A 27,260-nucleotide genomic window follows, 5' to 3' on the forward strand; every position below is an offset into this window, starting at 1 on the left:
CCCCCTGGGGAGCTGACATGTGGATGCAAGAGCCAGCCAACACCAGAAGAACCACCCAGCTGAGACCAGTCCAAATTGACAACCAACAGAATTGTGACCTATAACATGGTTTTTCTTTGTGTGTGTGTTTGAACATGGTTGTGTCTTTTAAGTCACTATGTTTTAGAGTGGTTTGTTATATAACAAAAGCTAACTGATATATAAATGTTTGGGTCCACCCCGTCAAATTCGATTGGTCTGTGATAAACCCAAGTACCAGTATATTTTAAAAGCTCTCTAGGTGGGGCGCCTGGGTGACGCAGTTGTTAAGCATCTGCCTTCGTCTCAGGGTGTGATCCAGGCGTTCTGGGATCGAGTCCCACATCGGGCTCCTCCACTGGGAGCCTGCTTCTTCCTCTCCCACTCCCCTGCTGTGTTCCCTCTCTCGCTGGCTGGCTCTCTGTCAAATAAATAAATAAAATCTTTAAAATAAATAAATAAATAAATGAAAGCTCTCTGGGTGATTCTAATGTATATCCAGAATTGAAAACCACTAGCCTAGATAAAGGCACTTAGTGCTTCATAGGCTGGGTTTTAGGTGAGTCCTTCACTTAGACCAAAGGTTTACCTAATGGAACTCCTTTGCAGCTTGGGGATATTTAAATTTAAAATGAATAAAAGAACTCTTTAACTCATTAACTGTAAAAAATAATAAGCCAAGATATGACCTATAGCAAGTTATAAATATCTTCAAAAATTTTTTAACAAGAGATATAAAGGACCTATCCTATCAGATATAACCTATCCTAACCTTAACCTTGTTGGAGGAATTGAAGCCCAGAGAGTTTAAGGGACTTGCTGAAAGCTATATAATTTACGGCAGACCCTAAATTCCATATGAGGTCTCTGGCTCCAAATGTGTTTGTTTTCATTCTTCCATACGGTGACAATAAAGTGATCCCCTTTTGACTCACCACATGTGACCTCATATGGAATCTGTACAAGGACAAAGTTAGGATAGGTCATCTCTAATGTTTTAATGGGCTAAGAATAAGGCAGTCTTTAGAGGGCATCCCTAATCTTTTGTGGTTGATAACATGGTTGACAGATTTGTTGATTATAAAATGTGCCTTGCACCCTGTGAGAGGTAATGGAGTTGCAATCTTACTAAGCCAAGCAACTTTATTGTTCTTTATGAAACTACAATGGGATGCAATAGGAGAAGGATGCTTAATCCTTTCCATGAAAAGAGAAAGAAGCCAACTGAGCCATGGTCAATGAATGAAAGCAGTTTATTTGACATTAATTGCAGAATTTACAGCACTACCATTTAATGATAGGAATAAAAATAGAATCCAGTGTAAGCAATGTTGTGGACAAAACATCAGGGTGGGAAATGAGCAAAATTGAAAATGCAGTTAACATTCAAAGAAATCTTCCAAAGGACTGGGAGCTTATCAAGGGGTGAGCAGCCCCTTGATAACGGTGTGTGATCCGCATCCCCACCAGGATTTCAGGGCGGTCACTGAACATATACCCTGTTGACCATCCCTGGAACATCTTTCAGCACAGTCTGACAACATGTCTGAGATGGGGTGAAATCTGTGTTATAATATGCTTTGGAAATACAGCTCGGGGTATAAAGAAAATAAGAACGTGGATTAACTAGCGTGTGGGTTTTCTTTTTCAAAACAGAAGGGAGTGCAAATTTTAGGGGTGTGTTTTCCTGATTTTTGAATATAAGAGGTGATGTCAAAGGGATTGACTAAAAATAAAGTTTAAAGCTTTCCTCTGTGATCTTCTTGGAGATAATAGCTGAAAAACCAAGGAAATAGAACAAGAGGTGTGCATGTGACTCTTTGGTCTCTTGTCGTTTTGGAATCTGGGTAGAGACCTATGAAAGGTAGTTGGGTTTCTACTACAGGACTGGGTTTCTGAGAGAGCTGACCTAGAAGCCATGGGCTCTGAATGAGTACGGGGGTGTTAACCACTCTACAGTCATTTCCCCATGGCTTTATAGGTCTCTTCTTTACGTTTTAAAACTTTAAATAGAGCTGGGGCTAATTCTTCTCTCTTTTCCTCTTCCTCCCTTCTCTCATCTTAGTCACCTTTAAAACCATAAGGCAACCAACAGATTGCAAAGGATTCAAGTCCCACAAGCCAGCATGTGAAATTAAAAGGTGTTTTAATCCCCCAAATCAACGTATTTGAGGTCAGGGCCCAAAGTGAGAAAATAGGACTCACTCAATCCTAAGAACAAAAACCCAAGAAAGAAAAGATATTAGAACTTGTTCTCATTCACTTTAGTGGCAGGATAGTTTCTTTACTAAGAATTCATTGACCAAGAAAGAGTCTACTGTACTTGTACTAATAAAATGTTAATTTGGATCGAACTATTAGAATAGGAAAGAGGGAAAAAATCGGCCAGGCTCTTTGTCTGCAGTCCAGGAAAACACCTTGGAGAAAAGCAAAGGATGGAGAAGAGAACTAATTGAAAAGTTGGTCAATCCCTAATGATCTTTGTCCATAAAATTGTTTGGCATCCTAGACTGGGCGAGAAAGGCCTGAACTGTCCAGGATTGGGCGGGGGGAGTGGAAAACAAGATCTGGTGGTTGGAGATATGGATTAAAAGAAAAACCAGTACCAAGATTATGCCTACATCATCTCAGTCCCTGCCTGACAAACTTAGATGTTCTCTATCATTTTTTTAGTGTGAAAGTTGTCTTCCTGTTTCAGGAATTCCAGTTTGGCAGATGTCTTACAACTTTGCACAGTAAAAAGTTTGCTGGCACCATTTCGACACAAAATGACATAGCAAAGAAAGGAAATGATATTCTGCCTTCAAGGAAATATCTGTTAATGGTATGACTACTGACCCAATAGCTAGTCTTTGAATACTTCACCTTTCTTCCTAGGTAGTCATAATCTGAAAAAAGTTCACTTCCTTCCTAGGCAGTCATAATCTGAAAAAACTTTCCTAGAGAGCAAACTGACTCTTAGGCAAAATGCCAGACTGAGTCGAAGCAAGGAAGATGGGGAAAACCCCAAGTTCTTTTTTTTAGTAGGACCTTCAAGAAGAGACACAACAGGCATTACCAGGCCCTATTCTTGGTTGACTCAACAGCTGTGGTTCAGCCTGCCCCCCATGGAAGATCAGCAGCATGGGCGATGTACATAGCCCCCTCCCTCAGAGAAGAGTGAGGCTCAGAGAGGCAGTGGGGTCTCCTTTTCCCTCTGGTATCCTTCCCGATCAAAGAACTGGGAATAGCTTAAATACAAATTAGAAACAAGACAACAGAAAAACCTGGTCCTACTTTTCTTTGTTTTCCAAATAACTGTCTACAAAAGTTATAGATAAAATAGCTAAACCAGGATGCAGAGGAAGAGTGGTAAGAGGGATTCTGGTTTGAAAGAGCCCCACTGGATTGTGGGGACCTGGATGCTTTGCAGTAGTCAAGACGGTAAAGCCACCTAGATGGTCCCCCCATGGTCTTGGCTGGTAGAGCCCAGCTTAGGGAGAGAGGAGTGCCTGTTGGGCCATGGAAGATTCGGGATTACTATTTTTTTCTTCCTTGCCTTTCCTGTACGAATTGGGATCTGCTTTCATGCTGGCATGTGCTCAAGGCCAAGGGATCTCAGAGAAGTGCTGGGGTCGAGAGAGAGAGTAAGGTTAGCAAGCTTGGGCCCAGCTCTCTTTAAAGTGACACTCAGGGAGATCTCTTCCTAGTGCCCAAATCTACCTTCTAGCCCATGACCTTAATGTCCCAGGCTAGGCCCATGTTCCCCCATGACAGCAGAAGCAAAATCCAGGCCAGGCTGAGGGAATCCCATAGTTCTGTGTCTCCAAGGAAAGGACATCCACTGGCACAAAGCATTGAGTAAAAACCCTTTAATAACAAAATAACATTCACGATGTAGCTACGTCAGTTGTCTGGAAAACTCAGCTTACACTTGATTCAACATATCACTTTCCACAAAAGTTTTCTTTTTTTAAAAAAAAAAAAAGGACAATAAATGGCATAACAAAATATACCTTGAGTTTCATAAGACAAGTCTTGGCAAATCCCAGTGAGCCAGAGCCATGCGTTGCTTGTAATAAAAAGGGCTGGGCACGCTCATGTCTCAGACACTCCTCTGTTTACTTTGGATTGAAAATGCATTTGGACTTAGTAGATATTACAGTATCTGTATCAGGAGGAATAGTTTGTGGGTTTGTGAGTGTGAGGAGAACGTCACCGACCGAAACAAATTTTCTATTTGGTTTATTGCGGAAGAACATATAAAGCTTTCTGGAAGATCGAACACTATTACAATCATTAACTGTCTTACAAAAGCCAACTTAAAATACTGGTATCCATTCCCATCTTTGGCAAATTAATCAGGGGAAAAAAATTAAAAAGACTATATATTACAAGGCTTTCATGATCACAATCTACTTCATAAGGCCAAATAAAAAAATGTTTGTTTCTATTATTAATGAAAGCGCATTCCCCAAAATTCTCATTGACCGTGCTGTGAATGCTCTGCTGTCAGCGACCTCTGATATTTTGCAGAGCAGACTGCTGCCTTCCCACCACTGTCTCCCAGACTGCACTCGGCTACGCAGAATAAAGGGTGCTGGGCAGTTGCGTTGGCTTTAGTCAAGCACATTGGTTTGGGAAATCGGTATGAAACTTGAGAATGAGTTTCAGACTCCAAATGTAAGAAAGAACAAGTTTGCCCAATCCATTGCAACTGTAAAATACTTTCTGAGATAGAGAAGCCTCAGATAATTGGGGAGTTTAAACCAAGTTGGTTTTCCAAAACTGGGATTCAAAACTTCTTATACTCCCTTTAGGATAGGCGAAACCTTGTCGGGTGGGAAACAGGGTCACCTCTGACCCTCGAGAGGAAGAACCATGAGATGACTGCACAGGGGATGTTTTGGGGAATGGCCATCTATTTTTGCCTAAATCACTGGAACAGTTGGTGGGGTTGTCCAGAAGAAGGGACCAAAAAGCCCAGAGTAATTACTGATATTGACACCATTTGAGTTGTTATTGAGAACTGACCTGTCCACAAAATACCGGAAGAAACTAAGCACAAAGCGGCTGTTCCCAAGCAGAGATCTCGGAGAAGCTAGGGCCGGATGATTTCACATCTTCATACACACGGCCAGTTAGGTCTGAGGTCATGGACATAAAGCCAAAGTGGCTCCTTTTCGAGGAGATTAAAATTGCAGAGTTGAGTTGTTTTTTCCTTGTTTCCAAACCCCTCTCGAATACAGCGATACTGCTGGGCTCTGAGGATCCCAATTTGTGGAATGCACGTTGGTAACTCAAACTTGGAATGACCTTTCTCCTAAAATTTGAACTCAATTCAATTGGACTCATTTTTAAATCCCAACAGACGAAAAGGTATTTTTTGAGGTGAGACATCTCCCAATAAAACCAATATTACCAATGTCTGAGGCTGAACTGTGTACATTTTCACAGTTTAATGTATACACAACTGTTCCACAACGGCTAACAAACGCTCGGCACCCATGCATAAATAAAGTCCATCGAACCAAAGGGGAAGATCTAGTTCAAAATGAAAAATGTTGCTATTAAGACCACAATGCATCACACTGCTAAATTTTTAGCCTCATGCATAAAATTATAGCACTGATTGGCAGTTGCTAATTATAATACTACACTGTTAACACAGAACAATTAATTGTTCAGACCAAGTAGCACAAATGTAGAAAATAATTTTTTTTCAACAGAGCAAATGAACACAGATTGTTTCTTCAGCAAAATATGAAACTGTAAACTTTGGGCTCATTCTGCAACTTTCCCCAATCCAGAATAAATAAAATCCAAAGGGGAAAATAAAAAGAACATACATTTTTTTTAAGCGCACCTTTTTGTCTATTACAAAAGCACAACCTAAAACGTATAAAGCTTTTTTTTCTTTTTTCTTTTTTTAAATCACAGTTACCAAAAGAAACAGTGAATAATTTATTACATACGCTATAATAACATTACTCTAAACACTATTATCTATGAGGTATATCTGAGAAAATTCGGTAAGGATTTGCGCGGTCTGCATTGCCAACATGCCCAGGTTCATATTAAAGCTTTGGAACCATGAAAAACTAGAAAAGGGACAAGAACGGGGGAGGCAGAAGGAGGAGACAGAGAGAAAGAACCTTTGGTATCAGTACAAATCTTGTTCTTTGCAGGGTTGCTTTGCAAAGCACCACAGTACAATAAGCCCACCAGTTGACTGTATGGAGGCCCAGTTGAAGCTGAGGTATTCACAGGAAGGATAAAAAAAGCACAGAGAGGTCCAGACTGGCTAAATCGTTGCTTTGGTTCAAGCAAGGCACTCGTCCCGTGGTTATGTCACACTTTGCAAGTGAAGCATGAGGCTGAGGGGGGTTGCTGAGGAGGGGTCTGCCAATCGGGGATGTTTTCTGTGTTCAGGCTGCAATTGCTCTCTCTAGGTTCCCTCTTGTGGGGGCTGGGCGGTTGGGGAAGGTGGGGTTTGTTTTGCTTCTAGGGGAGCACTCTGTTGCCCCCCCAGCAGATCTTCTTTTTTATGTCTCCCAGGTATTCTGAGGATTCTATTTTTAATAGGAATTTGGGAAGAAAACCAAAGTCATTCGCTGTTTGGAAGGAAGGCCTTATGAGTTTATCTTGTATTGGGGGGGGCAAGTTGGAGCTTGGAACTTGTCTGGACAAGAGAGAACTTTCACCTCTGTCTGTATTGGAAACTGCAGAAAGGGGTATGTGTCTCCCAGGCTGTCAGTGTGGCTTCTAAATTCCTCTACTAGCTAGTCTTTTGATGCATGGGATAGTGGGTTGATTGGTCTTTTCCCTTCTTAGCTTCTTTGTCTAATGGTCTCTTAAAAAGCTCAAAGGTAGCTATAGAATGCGAAGTGAAAAATATTAGTACTCAATAAATACAGACTAGAGGTGGGTCTTTGCAGACATCTAAAACCCATCTGGTCAAAGCTGGAATGATTCATTGGCTAACATACAAATCACTCTGATGAATGGATCTTAATAGTGATTTAATCATTTAATGGAATCAAAAGAAACTTACAGAAGACCAATTAATTTTATGAGTAAGAAGGGAAGAGAGAAGCAACTTTAAGTAATCATTTCTTGAAGTGGCCCATCCAATTCTCTGAAGTTCTAGGGTCATCTTTCATTTACAATGAAAAATCCTTAAGGACCCAAGGATGTAAGGCTTAAACTTCTCATAAATACAGAGCTGGCCTGGAAACAAAGCATTTACACCCACAAGTCAAGAAGAAAAGGACAAAAGCTGAACAGCGTCACTGTCACATGTGCAGTGATCAAATTCCCTTTCTCTGATAAATAGGACCTAAAAATATCCATAATAATGAAACTCAACAGACCAAGAGGGAACTTTCTCTTCTTGCTGAATTAAATGTTTATATATGCAACACTTTGTCGTGCAGAGGTTCAATGGTGGTCACACGGATCGATGCATAATTCCAGGGTAAAAACCCCTCTACGGGCTTGACTATTGCCCGACTGGCCACCTTTCCAAGCAACTGATCCTATGTGACTTTAGGTTGAGATTCTAACCAGACAGAGTTGGAAATGCCCACGGCTACTTCTATAGAGTGAAAATGTTAAGTGATAAGCCCCAGGCCCCGCTCACTGCTAAAGGATTGCCACCTTCCCCTCTGCCAGCACGTGGCCCATCTCACGCAGAGGCAGCCCCGAGCAGTGGGTACAGCCCTGGAGCTTGTCTGCGCGTTGCCTCTAGACAGTAGTTTGACTTGGATAACTATTTCACTCCTCCGGGCCTCTGGGGGTTGGACTAAATGATTCCTGAGGCCCCTTCCAGCTCCTTCACTCAATGATCAGAATTTCTGTGGTTCAGTACATTAGAAATCTTTGCCGTGATAGCCCGAAGCAGGGACAGAGGTCACGGCTAAAACCGAAGGCCCCTTCCAACCAGTCTTCTTCACCAATTTGGAATTGGAATTTAAGGAGTCCAATTACAGCAGCATCTGAACTTGCATCCTGAACGTGTGCAGGGGACAGCGAACAAACGAGAGAAACACAGAAAATATCCCTTTCCAAATTAGCAGCCACCATCACATCGATAATTATTTCTTTGGGGTATCTGAGCTGTGGCTGTACATACCATATGTCAGAGAGGATAGTTCAAATTATAAAAGAGCACAAGCAAAATGCAGACCGCACAGAGAAAGAAATCTTTGGTATCTTTGGTGTCATCAACACGATTAAAATTACAAATGGAAAAAGTCAGTGAGGTAGCCTTCTTTGGTTCTCACTAGAAATAGAAAGTTTTTCCTTTTTTTTTTCTTTTTTCTGCTTTTTTTTTTTTCCCTTTTTTGTTTTGTTGTTTTACACACAGAGTTCATTCTTGGAAGCAGCTAGTGTAAGGGTTTCTCTCTTTTTGCTGTTATGATCTTTGAAAATTTATTTATTTTTTCCAGTTTCTGCAAAGAAGCCCCGACATCCAGGCTGGTGAAGCAGGGTCTCGACATGTGTTTTCTGAACGCACAGGTTCGGGTTGAATAGTCATTGCTCGTCCACAGACTTTGCTCTATTGTTCTGACAGCAGACAAACTGCAGTGCTCTCTACTGTTTTAAATAAAAACTCTAAACTCTACAGTGCACCTTTTGTAGGTGCTGAATAAGTTAAATAAATAAGTTACGATAGGAAGGCTCTGAGGGCCCCGATAATTAAAAGGTGACGTTTGCCTGGTACCAGGTGGGGCTGCAAACTTAAATTAAATAATTTAATAATCATTATTTAAACTATTTTCAAAGTTAATTCAAGACGGAAAAATACCTTGATTTTTTTTTTTTTGGTAACCTGTACTTTTTCCCTGTCTGTAACAGAATTTCACTGCTTTATAAAGCAAACCATCTTTCAAGAAAATTCTAAGAGAAATTTTGCATCTCTGATGCACCATTGGTCTATGTTTCGATAAATAAGCACGAGTAAAATCAACCTAAGATGATGAGCTAATTACCAAAATCCTATACATTTGTGTGCTAGAAACTAATTTAAATAAATTAATTACATTAATGGTACATAGCCTGTTGGGTCATAACCCAAAGAGACAAGGGGAAAAAAATGTTTTCGATGGTCTTCATTTTTTTTTTTTTTGATGGACAAAATGTATAGCCTCTTTTCGATAGTCTGAATAAAATAAAGCAGGAAATCATAACCTCTAAAACTTCCTCACGTTCATAAAGACCATTTCGATGTGACAAGCACAAAGAAAAAAAATCCCCATGTCCCCCTCTCGCTGGTGCAGCCCCCACGACACCACATCCCATTGTCTCAACCCTGGAAACCAGAGCCTGCTTTTCTCCTATGAGTTTGCACTTTGCTATTTTTTTCTTTTCGTGTGTTTTTTTCTTTTTTTCTTTTTTTTTTTTTTCCTTTTTCTTTTTTCTTTCTTGTCCTTTTCCAGGTCTTTGGATTTAGCTGTAGTTATGAGAGATCCAGAATAAAGCTATTCAACCGAAGTCATCAAGCATATGTGTCATTCCTACACAGATGATTAAACAATATCCAAGGTTTCTTGAAAGTTGAGTTTATCTTGGATGTGCCCAAATGAAAGTAATTCCAAGTGTACACTGTGAAGCTGCTGGGATACTGTTTCTTTCCTGCACTTCAGTTTTCCATGTTGTAATAAAGAAAGCGATGGACATTGTAGAAGTCTCACATACATGTTAAGTGATCCCTTGAACTCATTTATTGTGACAGGTGACAGTATGTATGTATGGAGATGTCTGGACGCCCATAGGCAATGTGTGTTGCTATGAGGACAGCTATGAGAATACATGTCGAGAGATGCCTCTAAGTCCGTATACATCCATGCTGACAGACTGTATAAGCTTTAGGCAAACTTAACTACCAAGGTTTATGCTCTGTGAAATGTCTGCTGCTAAAGGTGGAGCAGAGTGGAAGGCTTCCATGGAATGAACAGACCTCTAGCAACGTGTTTTTTTCCTATACACATTTTCTCCACTAACAAGGTCTTAGAGCTGGTTGATTCCCCTCAACCAAACTCAAAAACCTCTAAGGACAGCTTGGGCTGTAGCTTTAGCCTGTCTCAGACTGTCAGAGTCCTTTTGGTATCTGAGACCAATGAGCATTTGTGGTCCCTGTGGGATTCATGCAAAATAGCCCATTGGCCTCAATTATAGGCTTTGTGTCTACCTATACATAAGGCTTTATATTGTTTTAATAATTATTTTGGTATCTTATAACACATTCTGAGACTTTCTAAAACAACCCCCCCTCCCCACCCCCTTGGGAAGAAATAAATCATGGGCAGAAAATGGGCATTGGGACAGCCATATTTAAAGCCGATGTCATTAATTTATGAGACTTATACAACGAACCGTCCCTTCTTCCTTTAGTAAGGATTTTGGGGCCTTATTTGAAAACTGGAATCTCCTGTTGTTTTAGAGGTGACTTGGTCTTAGCTAAATGTACAAAATTATTAAGCTATCCAGTCTTGCATGTGAATATTCGAAAGTTATAAGCGCAGCAGCTCTATCCCTTCTTTCTCTATCATTTCCTACTCACTCCTCCTGGTTAGGCTAACAAGTCCGCATCACCCAGCAGCAGCAGCAACAACAACAACAAATCATCTCTGATCTGTTAAGAATCATGACAGTTATTTCCATAGGACTTGTGTTTGGGCTTTGGGGTCAACCTTAACCACACGTATCACCTCTTTTTCTCAGCTTTTTAATATAGTCCGTTCTTCTTCAACAACATTGGGACTCAGGCTGTTTTTATATTTTTAAAAATTCCTACTATACAATCTGCAGAAAATCTGAGTTCACCACAAAGGTATATTGTCAGGACACTTTGGTAATGGTAATATGACACTTTGATAATTCTACCAGCATTTTCAAAAGTGGGAAAGTGTCCCCGCCTGTACCAGGTGGTAGTGAGTTTTTTTTTTTTAATTTGTTCAACTTTAATTTACTGGCATTAAAAGGTGGGTGCCCAGCACAGGTAAGATGAAATGACTGATCATTGTTTGAATTACAAAAATGCATATAGGTGTGCATATATGTGTGCATGTGTCAGATTTACCTTCTGAATTTTGACTTCATTTTAGCTAGAAATGAAAATTAGCTTAAATTTCCTAAGCCCACAATTGCCAAGAGGCTGCGGGAAAAGATGCAGAGGTGATGCTCTGATCTCTCCAGAGAAAGCGACATGCTGAGTCCTTCATTCCTTTTTCTCTCCGGTACCTTTAAGTGGTACGACCTACCACTTTACATTTTGGAAAAGCCTTTACATATCAGGGTTGAGTTTTTATTGTTGTTGCTGTTTCCCTTTAAAAATGAAATAGACTGGCTCTTTTTAAAAATTTTCCCAGAATGAAAGAATTATATCCCCAGTACCAAAATCATGTTGAAAACAAAAGTAAAGCAAGCCTATTTCCCTACAGGAATAGAGAAAAGTTATTTTTCCACTCAATAGCCTTTAGATTTCTGTTGCCTCCAGAATGTGAATTTTGGGTCAGAACTGTCCCTTCACACTGTCCCCTCTGTCGCTAATGGCTGAGGTGTGCCTGGAATTGTTCTTGGATCAAAGAAACAGATCCTCAAGTATAACCAAGTCCAAATGGTTATTTTTCTCTGAAATTATCAACTTAAGTAAATTTTAAAAACGCTTGAGGAAACCTACTGGGTCAAATTTCATTGCCTTTCAATTGGCAGGATTTTGTTTTTTTCTTTCAGATTTTTCACAAATTGAAATTCTGTAGAGCTTACAATTCTGATACATACATGTGTGTATTCATACATGTATGTATATAATTTTCTAAAAGCAAGCACCTCCCTCTGGTATGACATTATCCAGTAAGAGACATTTAACCAAAGTCCTCGGAGGGAAGTTCTTGCCTTTTTTACATTAGGATGTCCTCCTCAGGTCCCCGGAACCACTGAGGGGGTGGACGTGGCTACAACAGGTTTTATCAGTCTTGAAATCTCAGGCCACAAAGGCAGCCTCTTTTGGTTTTGACATCTTCAGAGGCTACCCACACCCAATGGTGAGATTAGTGTGCCGAAGGCTCACTAACCAAACCAAGCAGGCTTGCTCCCTCAATCCGATCTCCAGAACGCTGGCCGCAAGTCACAAGGATTTCATGTTGAAACAGCCGAGCTGAAGTTCCTTTGTATCAACCCATAGGGAGCCTTCCCCTGCTGAAGTATGCTCTTTTCTCAGTCGTCTGACAAAGGAGACATGGGGTACGAGCAAGAGACAAAAGGATACAGGGAAAAGTCCTGGCACATCCCGAGGTAGGATGAAATACAAAAGCCACGGAGAGTCACCCATTCCTTCACAGCTGTGTGGCTGCTGGCCCTGCAAAGGGAGACCCCCGTGGTGGGAGCAAGGAAGTGGCACCATGGACGACGGGGCTCCCGGGGGCAGGACACTGGGATTCTCCCCAAATCCTGCTCTGTGTTTTCCCTCCAGGATGGAGACACCCCCCCCCCCCCCGCCGTCAGCACCGCTGCCTCACTCCAGTGCTAGCCGTGGTTGCACACAGGCTTGTCAATACACATCGGGAATTACCACCCTGAGGAAACCTGATCAGCCCATTGCAGCAGGAGCTGGACCTCCCCGATGAGAAGTCCCTTCAGTGGATCTGCTCCCTGAGGGGATCGGCAACACCCTGATGGGACAGGGTAGCTCCTGGGGAACAGATTTTGGGGCTGGCCTCATCTCCACAGCTAGTGGGACTGGACCACCGAGGCTTCCCAGCAGTTACAGAAGACGAGCTCCCCACTGGCCCTGGCCCACTGGTGGGCCAGGTCTCATGGACAGACCTCACTCACACCTTGATGGTGGGTGAGGCGTTAGACTAGAGATGACTCCAAATACAAATAAAACTCATTTGCACCACGAATCCATTTATCAACAGGTTAGATGTTGAAGTGCTTGAATTTGACTTTCAACCTTTCCCAGGAATTGTCACAGAAATCTGAGTACTCCAAATCATCCACAGTGGAAAACGGACTCTGGGATGGCATGAGAAATGAGCAAAATTCGGAACTGAATGCCCAATAAATGAAGCACTTGACCAAAACAAGACATGGATTTGGACAGCAAGAATTTGGGGTTATCACCAATGTCAAGTTGAATCTATATATGTATTCATATATTATATATATATCTCTTTCTTTAGAAATGCAACTTTACAGCTGACTTTTCAAAAGCTAATAGAAAAGTAGAAACTGGCAATTATTTTTACATGTTTCCCCCCACCCCCAAATGAAGCCGTTAGGATGTAGCAATCACATGAAAATGAGGCTGTCGATTCCTCTATGAACTCTTTGGTTCTGTGGTTAAGGAGAGGATGTGTCACCAAGACTGCTAACCCTGACCCTCACTCCCCTTCCCTCCCCTGATGCTGAGACTCTGAACATAGAAGGAACCAAGTCTAAGGGATGCAAAGAACATTCAAGTGACATTATTCCCTGTACTCTGAGGAGTAGAGAGAATAGTTCAGTATCCCAACATCTTAAGCTTGGAGTCCATGGAACCTTTTGAGGGATTCCACGTTGGGGCAGAAAGCCATAAAGCAAAATTAAAGGGAAACAATAAAATCAAATCAATGACCCTTTCCTTTTGTTGCTCAGAAACAAAATTGATTACCTTTACACAGATCAATGACGCTATTAGTATTTTAGCCAGACAAGAGGAGATAATGAACTGAAACAAAAGATGTGAGAAATCCTCATCTTTGGTATTGTAGCTGTTGAGGTTTCTGTTGCTCTGTTCCGTGTTCTTTTGAAAAACTGCATAGGCACAAATTAAAGACAATCTTCAACTTTAAGATTACCGTGTGAGTTGTCAAATGAAGCAGTAGCCGCCGAGGCTTTTCCTTATATCTGTTCCTGTCTCAACCCTTTCTTTAAAATCTGCTTCCAAAAAATGTCCCAAGAGGTCTGTTTAAGCACAGTGTGTCTTGCTGTTTTTTTTTTTGTTTTTGTTTCTTTTTTTTCTGGCGTGCTTCCTTCTTGTTGGTGGTGATTTTCACTGATTTACGTATTTATTTATTCATTTTAATGGAACAGTTTTGTTTGTTGCAGAAGTAGGTGCAGAAAAAGTTTCTTTGGTTTCGATTAAGTAATTCATAAAAAAGTCAGTCTCAAGTGTCTGTAAAGAATCATTGCAGCGTTTGGCTTGCTTCGAACACCCCCATGGGGCCCACCTGGGGCCATTCACTGGTAAATATGCACATCGTGACCTTTGCAATCTCCCAGAGTTCTGTGGGCGCTCTTCTGCGTGCTGTGGGAAGGTGACAGCCAGGAACCAGAGCTGGAGTGGCAAAGCCACTCCCTGGGTGGCTTGGCTAGCCGGTCCACTCAGCCCGATGGTGAGCCAAATGCAAGAGCTGAATGCCATTTGGAATTGCAGAGGTTTTCTGATTTCTAAAAGTAATCACAGTATTTTTAGGCTAGAAAATGGCAAGTAATAAATGTCTTTGGTTTGCAGTATTCTGCTTCTTTGGTGTGCTGTGTTTTCTCCAGATTTACTCAGCTGTTTTGCAAGGATGATTCGACAATGGAAGAGATTTGGGACTAGATGACCCTCATGACTAACACATATGGTGGTTTGAATTACTTCTTTTTTTTTTTTTTTATCTTGCTAGAAAACACTGAAAAACGTCCCTACCAATGATGGATGAGGAAACAACCGAAATCTGAAAGAGTGAGAATGAATCATGTGGTAGTTACAATGCACAGTAGGAGGAACCAGGTAACTAATAACCGAGAAGGATACATCAATGATCTAAAAAAATCTAGATCTTTTAAAATGCTGCATTTGCTCCATGTACCGTAACAGTTAAATCGGCCTCCTGAGTGTGCGTCTGCATTATGTACAAACAGAATTTGTAGCAAACTGCAAAATGTGCTTGAAGCCATATTCCCAACGATTCCCCAATGACTTCACAATCAGCGTCTTGAAAATCCAGATGTGGTGAATCCAGAACCTTCCTTACTTCTCTGTTTATCTACGTTGTGCTTGATACGTTGAGCTCAAGAGAACTGATTTTTTTTTTTCTTGGATGGATCTAAGACCACGTGAGATTTCCAGGAGGTAAGGAAAAGAAAATTGTAAACTGGATCAACTTAAAGCTTTCTAAACTATTCAATGGAACGATGCCTGAGTTGGAAAAACAGGTCCTTGGATTTTTTTTTTTAATTTCCTTATTTAAAAGTTGTGCTCAGTAATTATCATTCTGATGTTTTTATGTTATGGCTGTGAACTTTGGTGTACTGTGGTATGATGAGGCTAAGCACTTGGAAAGCAAATGAGGTCATTCTTGTTGCTAGAAGAATCTTTCATGATAGTATCTTGGGAGCCTAAACTCAGAATCCTTACACAGGCCAAATTCCCACTGTGACACATGGGAACTCTGACTGCAAAAGGGCCCGAAGTGGGACTGCTGACATCTGAAGAGATCCCGAGCTTGGCTGACACCACACTGAAATCAACTCGCTCCAGGAAGGCCCCCATTTGGGTTTCTGGGATGCTTAGCATGCTCAGAGGACAATATCCGGTTCAAAAAGATTAATTTTCAGCTTGCACTTGGACTCCATTGCCATTAAAAACAAAACAAAAAAGAACACCTGGCCTATGATTACAGCTAGAATAGAAGTTTCTTTTCAAGAGAATTGTGCTTTCAAATCACCAGTGAAGGGCCCCAGCTAAGAATCCGGTGTCTTTTTCCTTTGTGTTTTCTTTCGTGTCGGTTGTCCTCGTCTGGAGGTGACCTGTGCCCAACCAAGAGTCCTTCCATCACGCTTTGGTACAAGTGCTGGAGGTGGACGAGGAGCCCCCCGTGCTCAGATCGTCCTGCCATTTCTCCAGGCTGCGGCGCCGGGCGTTCATGAAGAAGTTGCTGACGGTCGTAAGCTCCAGGCCCAGCTGCTGGGAAATGGTGATCTGCATCTCTTTGGACGGGCGTTTGTTCTCCTTGAAGATGGCAAAGAGTGTTCGGCGTTGGAGGTCGGTGAACACCAGGCGGGATTTCTTCTGGGAATTGTTCCTGTCTTTGTTTGGTTCTTGCTCTTTGCGTTTGCACGCTTGAAGGGAAAGAGAAGAAGGAGCGAGTCAGTACGAGTGTGAGAACCAGCCCCCGAAAAGGTGAGCCATTGAAAACATTGACAGAGTCGTACAAGGGGATGTAAACCGTTAAACTTTATTGTGCGAATTGCCCAGCTGTCAATAAGCAGCCTTCATGGTTTGTCTCCGGGTGATGGGAGGCACCAGTGAGTGTAGAGGGGAGGAAGGGGAGAACGGCAGGGCGGCTCTGCACGGTCTGGTTTTCAACCAGTAGCAGCCCCCTGCCTCCCAGCACACCCTTAAAATTCTTCATCTCTGAAATCAGGCACCGTGAAGGGAGTGATGACTCCAGGTCCCCAGCGGGAGCCTGGGCAGACAGTCCCTCTCTTTCATATTCAGCTTCTAGAAGTGTTTACAGCTGAGCTGAAATGACTTTCTGAAGCCAAAACTTAAAAGTGCATAATTTTTTCAAAGTCAAAACTTCTACCCATGTGATTCAAAAAATTGTTAACAGAATGAAATTAGAAGTGACAGAATGATGGTATCATCCCAACCCAAATCCCCTCCTTCCAGACTTTGACTTTTGAAAAATTAAGGAAAAACAAAACGAGGAGGGAAAGGCTGAAAGAAGTTGGTTTAGCCAACTCCAGTTTGGGTAGTTTGCAGTGAAGCCCATATAAGAGGACGGGGACTGACGGTGGCAGAAGCAGCCCGACCTAAGCAGGACAGTAATGTATGCGTCACTACCTCCGCCTTACCCGACAAGTTCCCAGAAGGCAGGGAGCAGGTCTATGTAATATTCCCCACTGGCTCGTTTGGGAGCCGTGGACATAATGGAATACTTGGGATGCCGAGGTCACGTGATGCCTGGACTCTCTCAGGGGGTCTGTACACTTCATAGACTGACGCGGGTCTCAGAAAAGAGACTCGGAAGGGTGAAATAACACGGCGCATACAAATCAGGATTGTAAACATGAGAACACCTGTTCAAGTCACTGGAAAGAAAGCTCAGCCCGCCCAGGGGTGCGGCATCGACAGACCTAACCCGAGAAAGGCAAGGAGGCAGCAGAGACGCTCTTTCCGGGATCACACCCTACCGGACGTTCTGGGCCCGGGTTGGGAATTCCTTTGTGCTAGACTGACAGTCCCCCAGGGCGAGCAGCCTGGGCGTTGCCTGGATGTCTTCGCACACTTCTCAAAGCCCTGGTTTGCCAGTTTCGCGTCCGAGCCCTGGGTCGGGGCGTGGCCTTCTGCAGGGAGCATCTTGTGCAGGGGAGCCGCTACCGTTGGAGTATCGGGGGATAGCCTTTCACCTGACGGGTCTTACAATTCAACCTGAGGACCAGCATGCACAGAGAAGATCTTGTGGACGCCGAAGTCCCCCCACCTAACCGGCCCTTCTCCCCGGTGGGCGCTCTCGCCGTAAAGGAGTCACTCCTGAAATACAGGAGAAGTGAAGACACTTCGCTTTGCTAAATGCTTTCTACCTGATTTTCTTCCTTCTTTCTTTTTAAAGATAAAAGTAATCATAGTACCTTTGAAATTAAATATGCACACACACACACCCCAAAATACACCGATGAAAGCAATTTGTTTCCACCTGAAAACCCATTCTCTGGGAGGGTCGGACTTCCTCAGAGAAGGCGTACTTCCCGGGCAACGGCAGCTCCGGCAGAAAGGCCGAGATGCCGCACAGCTGTTCACTCCTCACAGGCGCGTCCCCCTAAAGGCAGCCTCCTTGCTCATCCCTGCCGGGGTCTTCCATCTATGTTGGGTTCTGTACGTTTACCACACCCTTATCTTCACACTCTCTCTTGTCCAATCTCCAGTCTTCCTCAGTTGTGCTTCTCAACCCAGAGAGCTTGTTCAAATGCAGACTCCGGGGCAGGCAGCCTGGGGTGCAGCCTGAGAACCTGCATTTCTCACGAGCTCCCGGGAGATGCAAATGCAGCTGGTCCGCTCACCTCAGCTGGCTCCCAAGCAGGACCCCGACTTCTGAAATCTCAGAGGAGCACCCTGAGGGAAAGGAAAGCTCAGAGCCAGGCAAGCCTCGATTCACAGCCCGGCTGCTTCTCCCACAGGGCCTTGGGACCTCGGCAGATGGGCTTCACGCCTCAGAGCCCGTGTTCCTCATCCCATGGAAGTGACGGTGCTGACCTGCAGAGGTCCAAGAGAGCATGGACAGGTGCTCCCTCCCCAGCTTCCCTCTCACTGCATTTCCCCAGGAATCCTGAGGTAGGTAAGCTGGCAGAATTATTTTTATTTTAAAATGAAATAAATCGAGGGGTGCCTGGGCGGCTCAGTCCATTAAGCGTCTGTCTTTGGCTCAGGTCATGATCCCGGGCGTCCTGGGATTGAGTCCCTGTGAAGTCTCCCTGCTCAGTGGGGCATCTGCTTCTCCCTCTCCCCCTCCTCCGACTTGTTCTCTCAATCTCTCTTTCTCAAATACATAAATAAAATCTTTTTAAAAAATGAAATAAATTGAGACCTAGACAGGGTAAGCCATTGACCTGAGCTCCCATTCCAAGTCCGCTTCAGACCTAGGCTAAGAATCCAGTCCTTCCCTCTCTCTATCTTTCTCGTCTACAGAAACAGCACCCACGCCATTGGCACATCAGAGGGGATCTGTTTGCAGGGCAGCCTCTGGGGCTCCCCCACCACCACCCAGAGATTCTGCTTTTCACCCATATGGGGCAGGGTTCTAGAATCTGTGTTTTTACAAACCTCCTTGACCCCTCCTGAGACGTGGGAACCAGCGTGCCTGCCTACACTTCAGGTCCCAGACTATTGTCCCCACCCCAGCCTCGTGGGACATCCGGTGCCAAGCCTTCATCGGGAGGATTCTGCGTAAACAGTGGTACATGGCAATCTCCTGATAACAAAATCTGGGCAAATATCCTCTACAAACATTGGCTTGCCTCCTGCCTTGTTTTCTCTTTTGGTCTTCCCGGGGTCGGGGGTGGTGTCCCAGGTGCGTGACCTCAGCCGTGAGTGTGGGAGGGTGTAGAGAGGAACGGGGACCGGAACTAGTTGGTTCTGTGAGGCAGATACAGGCCGCGGTCAACCTGGAACCACACTTCCCCTTGCTACCTGGTCCCACAGGTGCAGGGGCTTCAGCCAGGCAAGGCGCCCGCCCACCTCGCACCACAGCTGCATCCTCATCACTGAGTCGTAGAACGAGAGGGCTCTTGTCTGGCCCAGCGAGCTGAGCCGGAGCCGACGCCGGAGGCTGAACCCCATCACAGCCTTCTTCCCATAACATCTCGGGAATGTGGGTAGTGATGTAGGTTCTCATCGCACAGTCGGTGAAGGTTCAGGGACATGCTTACGGTGACATCTCGCACTGGAGCGAGGACATAGACCCAGAGACCCCTTCCCAGTCTCCCTAGTGCCCGGGGAAGCCATGAAGTAAGAGGAAGCCAACACCGGGTCAGTGGGTCAGCTCCTCGGCACCCCCCTGCTCTGGCCCCGAAGCTTCTCACACTTGGCGGGGAGCGGGGCGGGGGGGTTCCCGTGAATTCAGGCCCCTGTTGGACAAGCTCTCCTGTTTGGGCTGAAACACTCCCACTTGTTTTCGGAGAACTCAGCCCGACGGTTTGCTGCAGAGTTACTGCTGGAAGGTCCTTTGGGCTGGGGCATAACGGCCTCAACTGACAGGAAAGGAAAATGTCTCACAGAAATGAGTTCTCCTCCTAAGACTTGAAACGAAAGACTTTGTAGTTTTATTTTTCTTGAACAACTGACTGAGGAAGAGGCTGACATGGATCAGGGCCTGGCAGTTCCCACTGACCTAAGTGCACAGCCCAGCTATGTGACCTGGGTGTGATCGCCGGGCCTCCCAGTGCCTTCCTCTCCCTAGTGCTCATTGGGCCGGACAGGGCTTCCCAGGGCCTTCCCACCTTGGTGATGGATTTGCCTTCATGGGCCTCTCCCTCTATCTAGTACCATTTCACTGGTTGTCCCAAACCAAAGGCAGATGCTGTCTTTCTCAGTGACACCTGTTCATCTCTCCTCTGGCGGGCAGAGAATTACAGAAATATTGGCTGTTACCTGTAAGCTTAATATACAATTGTGTTAATATACACAATCTGTTCTGTCTGGAAAGTCCCACACTGGGCAGGTGCCTCTTTTGGGGTACTTATGCCACCTACCTAGTGGAAAGTGGAATCAGGAGCTTCTTTCCCCCCCCCAAGGCAAGAAGCTTCAGGGTTTGAGCTCTGGGACAACCTCGCAAGGATCCTAGGGGGCGCTCATGAGTTATATGCTGGAGGAAGGTGGAAGGGCAGGCACTGAGTGAGTTAGCAGGGCAAGCATGGCCTGGGTGTGCCAACATCGTCCTCCCCTGGCTTCTCCTCTTATCTCTGATCTTTCAGACTGGATTTTAAAACCAGTGTGTTGTTCTCAGTGTGTTGTTTCTTTTTCATGAGCTTTCAGGCCTCTCCCTGTCCTCCAGGAATCCAGCAGCTCTTCCCACCTCTGCCCCAGCCCTGGCTTTCCCTCCTCCACTCCACCTGACTCAGCACCTCCCGCCCCTCCAACTTCCTGTGTAGGCCAGGTTGACCCTGGAGTCCTGCGGAAATGACTTGTCCTTCCAACCCTCCCCCCTGGAAACCACAAGAACACGGGCCAGAGAGGTCCTTGCAGAGGCCGGTAGGAAGGTGAGCAGAGTTCCTGAAGAGGAGGGGAGTCCTGGCTCCACCAGCAAAGCATGATGCTTGGGGCTGGGCAAGGGGGAGCCAATGCCAAAGGGGAATCCGCAAGAAGCACCAATCTCAGGTGTAGGCAGGGAAGGATCCATCTGTGTGGTTTCCAAGATCCCTGGAAGGCCTGCTGCCCCCACACCCCCAGACTCCCCTCTGCGCATTGGCTCATGCTGAGGGTGCCTGCTTTAGCTTAATCAGATGGGTTGAAGACTTAGCCCCTGCCAGACTGACTGCCCTCCTTCCCCTTGGGAAAAGAGTCATTTTAAATTCTCCACAGCAGCCGTCCTGTCCCTTCGTGTGAATGAGGAGAGGCTCCTAGAGCAGGCTTTGACGGGGGAGCGGAGGCTTACAGGAAGCAGGTGCCCCCAAGGGGGCAGAGCAGCCCCATGGCGGGAACTGAGGCAGACTAATTGCAAAATTGGCCCCAATTCTTCCCTTCCCAATATCTGTACCCCCTGCAACGTGACTCTGTAGCTCCTCCCAGCACGAGATGGCATCTGCTTGCCTTTGCTGGGGATCTGGGCTGGCCAGATGATTTGCTTTAGCCAAACAAATGTGGCAGAATTGACAGTGGGCAGTTCTGAGCCCAGGCCTCAAGGAACCATGTGCTTTGTTCATGCTCTTGGAGCGCTGCCTGGTGGCCACGTGACAAGCCCAAGCCAGCCTGGGTCAGTGGGCCTCGTGGCCCCGGCAGCTGACTGTAGGCGCATGAGTGAGTCCAGCCGAGACCACCCAAGCGTGGCCCTGGAGCAGCAGAACTGCCCAGCTGACCCACAGACTCCAGAGCAAAAACAAATGGTTATGGCTTTCCGCTACTGGTTTTGCGGTTCTGTGTTATGTAGCATTGTTGTGGTGATAGATACAGAAGCCAAGGAAAACCTTTGCCTTCCTGCCCAGGGAAAGTCAAATGTCCGATAAAAAGTCTCCGCTTGACACCGAGACCTGGTTATCAGCTGCGTGACCTTGAGCCTCAGTTCCCTCATCTACCTCATCTGTAAAATGGGGATACGAACGCCCACCACTCCGGACATCAAGAGGCCAGCTGTGGGGCACCTGGGTGGCTCGGTCAGTTAAGCATCTGCCTTCGGCTCAGGTCATGATCCTGGCATCCTGGGATCGAGCCCTGAGTGGGGCTCCCTGCTCAGTAGAGTCTGCTTTTCCCTCTGCTCCTCCCCCCAGCTTGTGCTCTCTCTCTTTCGCTCTGCTCTCTCTCTAATAAATAAAAAAAAATTTTAAAAACGGAGGCCAGCTGTAGCCCTTGGCACATAGTAGGTGCTTAGTAAATGTAAATAGTCTTTTTCCCTTCATAGAAAAAGAAGGAAAAAGGTGATAAGAAGCTAAGGTTACGGGTGCCTGGGTAGCGCAGTCAGTTAAGTGTCCAACTCTTGATTTCGACTCAGATCATGATCTCAGGGTTGTGAGATCGAGCCCCACATGGGGCTCTGTGCTCAGCGCAGAGAGTCTGCTGAAGACTCTCTCTCCCTCTGCCCCTCCCCTCCCCATGCGCTCTCTCTCAAACATAAATAAATCTTTAAAAAAATAAGAAAAATTCACAATTTGAAATGGTTTTCCAAGGCTTACTCAATGGTAGATGACCTGCCCAGAGGGCTAGTGGCAAATAAAAGGTTAAGGAGATTTGTTTTCATTGTGAAGTTGTCTCATAGCCAATAATCAGCCTCACAGAAAAGGTAAAACCGTGATGTGTTTGCATGTATGTGTCAGAGACCCTAATAGGCTTGGGACCACTGGTGTTTCCTAACATCACTAATTTACGTCCAAATACATTCTACATATGATGGGTATTGCTAGCCCCTAATAAATAATGCAGAAGGGCCATATTCTCCTTGCATTCAGTAAATACTTTCCCTGAATAGTTCAATGTGATCTTGCCAGGGTGCAGGGTGGGGGTGGGAGAGGAAGTCATGGAGGTGTGCACTTGTCAGCGGTCACTTGACCTCCGAGTATACGAGTTTGGAAGATATGCTAAGGAGAATCAGTGCCAGCTCTCAGTTGGAGAGCCTCAAGCTGCCGGCTTACAAGGGCTTGTGCAGGGTGGGAGAGTGACTCTGTCTAGCAAGGAAGGCACACACACACCAGGCTGGAGCTGTGCTGGAAAGATCAGCTGGGTTGTACTGGAAAAACTAATTACAAACGTAAATTCATGTTTTTAGCTCCACCCTTGTTCCAAGAAACCTATGGGTTTTTCTTTTTAAGTTTTCATTTGAATTCCAGTTAGTTAACATACAGTATACTATTAGTTTCCAGTGTACAGTATAGTGATTCAGCACTTCCATACGTCACACTGTGCTCATCACGACCAGAGCTCTCCTTCATCCCCTTCACCTCTTTAACCCCCACCCACCTCCCCTCTGGTGACCATCTCTGTAGTTAAGAGTCTGTTTCTTGGTTTGCTTCTCTCTCCCTTTTTGTCCCTTTGCTCTTTTGTTTTGTTTCTTAAATTCCACATATGAGTGAAATCAGACACATGAAAAGATGCCCCACATCACTGATCATCAGGGAAATGCAAATCAAAACCACAGTGAGCGATCGCCTCACACCTGTCAGGATGGCTAAAATCAACAGCACAAGGAACAATGAGTGTTGGCGAGGATGCGGAGAAAGGGGAACCCTCTTATGCTGCTGGTGGGAAAGCAAACTGGTGCAGCCACTCTGGAGAACAGTATGGAGATTCCTCAAAAAGTTGAAAATAGAACTACCCTACGAGCTACCAATTGCACTACTAGCTATTTCCCCAGAGGCTACAAAAATACTCATTCAAAAGGATACACGCAGCCCAATGTTTATAATAGCAGCATTATCTGCAACAGCCATATGGAAACAGCCCAAGTGTCCACTGACTGATGAATGGATCAAGAAGATGTAGTATATCTATACAATGGAATACTACTCAGCCATAAAAAAGAATGAAATTTTGCCATTTGTAATGACATGGCTGGCGTTAGAGTATTATGCTAAGTGAAATAAGTCAGTCAGAGAAACCTATGGAGTGCAGGTAAGAAGAAGGAAATAAACTCCCTTTACTTTCCTGCTCTGAAGAAGTGGCCCTTTGGTACTGACAGGTGAGCAAGCCCAAGGAAAAGGTGACGGTGTCCAGGAGGGTCCCCTGCCTTTGGAACTAATCTTCATATCGAAGAGCTTTGAAAACAGTAACAGGATCCCCTGCATTCAAATAGGGAAGCAGCATATAGGGGAGTTACATACTCTGAGAATACATATTGAATGTTCCGAAAGCCATCAGTGCTGGTAAGTCTCAGCAATGCAGGCTTCTCGGGCAGCAAAGGACTAGGTGCTGGCACATGGCTACCAGGGCAGGGAGAGGAGGGTCTGACACACAAGACTGAGGGCTCCAGCTCTAAGCTTTAGTCCCTGAGGGCCAGGGGTGGCAGGGGCCCTGATTCCCTACCTGTGAGGTGGGAGGGCTTGATGGAGGGGAAGGGGCTGCAAGGGACATGATCTTTTTAAATCGTTTAACTATCTTGTGCTGTCTAAAACTTGGAAACTATAAATAGTTTGCAGTTAAATGCTTTGCAGTTTTCCCTGCCTCCCTCTGATTCCTGACCTTGGTCCATATTACTATGGAGCCAGTACAGTGAACTTGGCCCCTGAGAGCTAAACTCTAACTTCACTCTGATTTCTGCAAACGTCCCTGGCCTGAATCAGACGGGAAACTTAATGGCTCTGTCTCCAGGTGGGGAGCTGGCTTTCCTCACGGATCAGATGCCAACCCACTCAGGCAGCGGGGCCAGTGACATCCAGACCCACATCCATTTGAGAGGCCAAGAGGAGAGACAGGGAGGAAGCACCACGCAAATGGACTTGGAGTCATTCTTGGTTGTTGGGTTTTATCCTTCCTTCTTTCCCTTCGAACTGTGAGTACAGACAAAACCCTGGCGAGAAAATCCGCTAAACCATTTGGCAAATTTTCCTGGACAGCCCAGGCACTCCAGGTTGAAGGACGACGTGGCAGGGAGAGAGCTGCTGCCTGGCTTCTTAGAGCAACTATGAGCTGGGGATGGGGAAGTAGGGGGGAAGGGGAGAGAGAGAAAGGAGAGAGGAGGGAGAAGAATCGAGAGAGCATGGGGGCCGTGCATACGTGAGCGCGCACAGCCACTCCTCATTCAGGAGACGCTGGAAGGGGTCATGTCCAAAGTGCAGAGATGTCAGCAGCCCCAGGAGGCTTGGAATCGCCCCTGAGTGCCTGAGCCACACCTCCGACTTCACTTCTGACGTGGGGCAAATTTCTGCTCATCTGGGTATCCTGCAGTACCCTCTTCTCATCTGGAAATGTGGATGATAAATGATAAATCTCTGCTTCTCTATAGCCTGCCCCTGCCTTGGCTTGGGTTTGGGGAGGGTGATAATGACAAATGTTAGAGCAACTCCCCGATGTCCATTTATTGTCAAATGAAAGGGAGCCGGCAAGCCACCGTGCTCAGTTCCCGCGCCTCAAAGACACTCTGAAGAAAACAGGTTTTATTTCCTGTCTTTATTTTTACCTTCAATACAAAGACACTGAAGGGGACTCAGGACATGGGGGTCCTTGGATGCCTGACAACTTTTGTAGGTAGAGGTAGAGCCAGAAAGAGGCCCAAGTGGCCCCAGAAGGTGAATCTTCCAAAGGAGGGCACCAGCCCTCAGCACCTCCTGCAGCCCGGCGCTCGTGCCGCTGCCCCTCCCCAGGAGGCTCCCCCCCGCCAGTAGCTCGATGGTGCACACCCAGTGTGGACGGTGCACACCCAGTGCGGACGTGCCTTCGGCCTCTGCTTCCCTTTCAGCAGAAGCTCTGAGTGCAGAAGGGACAAGTTTCTAACAGCAGATGTTCCACGACAGCTGGTAAAACCACCGAGTCCCAGAACGGCAGGACTTCAGACCATGTGGCCCCACCCTTTATCCTGGACAGAGGAGTTTGAGGCCCTTAGAGGTGCCATGAGTAGCCCAAGACTGACCACAGCTAGTCGGTGCCGAGCCCTGAGAACCCAGATCTCTCACTTCTACTCCAGCAGGACTTTTATTTCCCAGGTGACTATCACAGTAAGTCTTTTCGGGGCACTCAGCCTTTGAAATGTCAATTTCTGGTTATTAATTCTGCCTATGACAAAGGCTGGCAAGGAAAGATCTTTCATTCTGGGGCCCAGCTGCATTCCTGCAAGCTATCTAGCAAGTCGCGAGTTGCTAAAACAAATACTTAGTTCTGGATAGAAACGTCTGGCTTAAAATGGCTAAGGGAGTCAGTGTAGCCGCTCCTAACTTTCCACTAAAATCACCTCAAAAGCCTAGAGTAGGAGATAAAACCCCCCAAACTGAAAGCCAGGACTGCAGTCAACCTGTGTGAGGCCATCTCTGAGGAATTTTCACCTCAACACAAGGCCAATGGAACTAGGTTGAAAAATAAGATCTGAATTGAAAAAAAAACATCATAATACCTGCTCCCTCTAGCTGTTCAGGAATTCAAATTAAGCAGCCAGCACTTGTCTTGGTGTCTTCTGAAGCAGCCAGAGGGCTTTCCACTCCCTTCACCTACTAACTGAGAACTGCAACTCTCAGAAAACAATTAGGAAAAAAAAAATTGGGGGTGGGGGATGGAAGAGAAACACCAGCAGCGGTAGGTCAGAGCGTGGAAGGCTGAGTTTCCGACGAGCGCTCTAGGCGAACACAGGAGAAGAGGAGGTGTGCAGGATGTGGGGATGTGGGGATGTGGGGACTGGGGTACAGGGTACGGGGACGGATGCACATACGCCATTTGACCGGCTCGTCAGCAACCAGAGCTGAATCCACGTCAGGCCGGCAGGGCCCAATGAAAAGAAAGCTGGTCAGACGTAAGGAGCTGGGTTAGATGTACCAGTGGGTGATTCAGGGCAGGTCTCAGAGGATGAGTGCACGGACCCCCAGAAAGGAAGTCGTCAGGGAAACACACACCATTTCTGTTAACCACATCGGGCCTGACCGGGTTTTTCTCCTTCGAGAATGAATCAGAGGAAATTCTTCTGAAAATATCTTACAGAAACTTAAAGAATATTTTAGGGAATCATGTGGTATTTCAGTATGATGCCAAAGGAGATGGTTTCTATGAAACAGAAACAGAAAATGATGAAGAAAACAGAACTCTGTAAGTAACAGTATGTAATAAAAAACAGTAAGATGCGATGAGAAAGATAAAAACTTGCAGGAGGATGAGAAACACACCGCATTGGAGGAAACCCAGAGCAACACGGACGGTGCAGCTAGCATTTCTGTCGTTCAGGTGGTCTTGCCTATACGGAGTTATTCTCAGGCACATACTGACTCAGAAAAGCGTGTCTACAGACTCTTTATGAAAAGAAAAATAACTGAAGACCACTCTAGCTTATTGGGTATACAATCAGAATTAAAAGCTCAAGAATGTTGTACTGTCCTAAAAAAGGAACTGGCCAACGGCCCCATGTGGCTCCGAATACCCCTGAACTCACCCCAAACATCCAAAGAAA

General features: G+C 45.4%; 1 protein-coding gene across 1 annotated transcript in view; it reads right to left on the reverse strand.

The window, feature by feature from the left end:
• Positions 1–1,253: 1,253 nt before the first annotated feature.
• The window catches only part of ONECUT2 (one cut homeobox 2), a 57,724-nt gene continuing 31,717 nt past the window's right edge, over positions 1,254–27,260 (reverse strand). Inside the window, exon 2 of the mRNA XM_045790169.2 lies at positions 1,254–16,092. Coding sequence (XP_045646125.1) covers positions 15,806–16,092 — 287 coding nt within the window. The 3' untranslated portion in view covers positions 1,254–15,805. The remainder of the gene's footprint in view (positions 16,093–27,260) is intronic.

This window comes from Ursus americanus, chromosome 19, assembly GCF_024610735.1.
Source record: "Ursus americanus isolate L20-20 chromosome 19, mUrsAme1.1.p, whole genome shotgun sequence".
NCBI classification, from domain to species: domain Eukaryota; kingdom Metazoa; phylum Chordata; class Mammalia; order Carnivora; family Ursidae; genus Ursus; species Ursus americanus.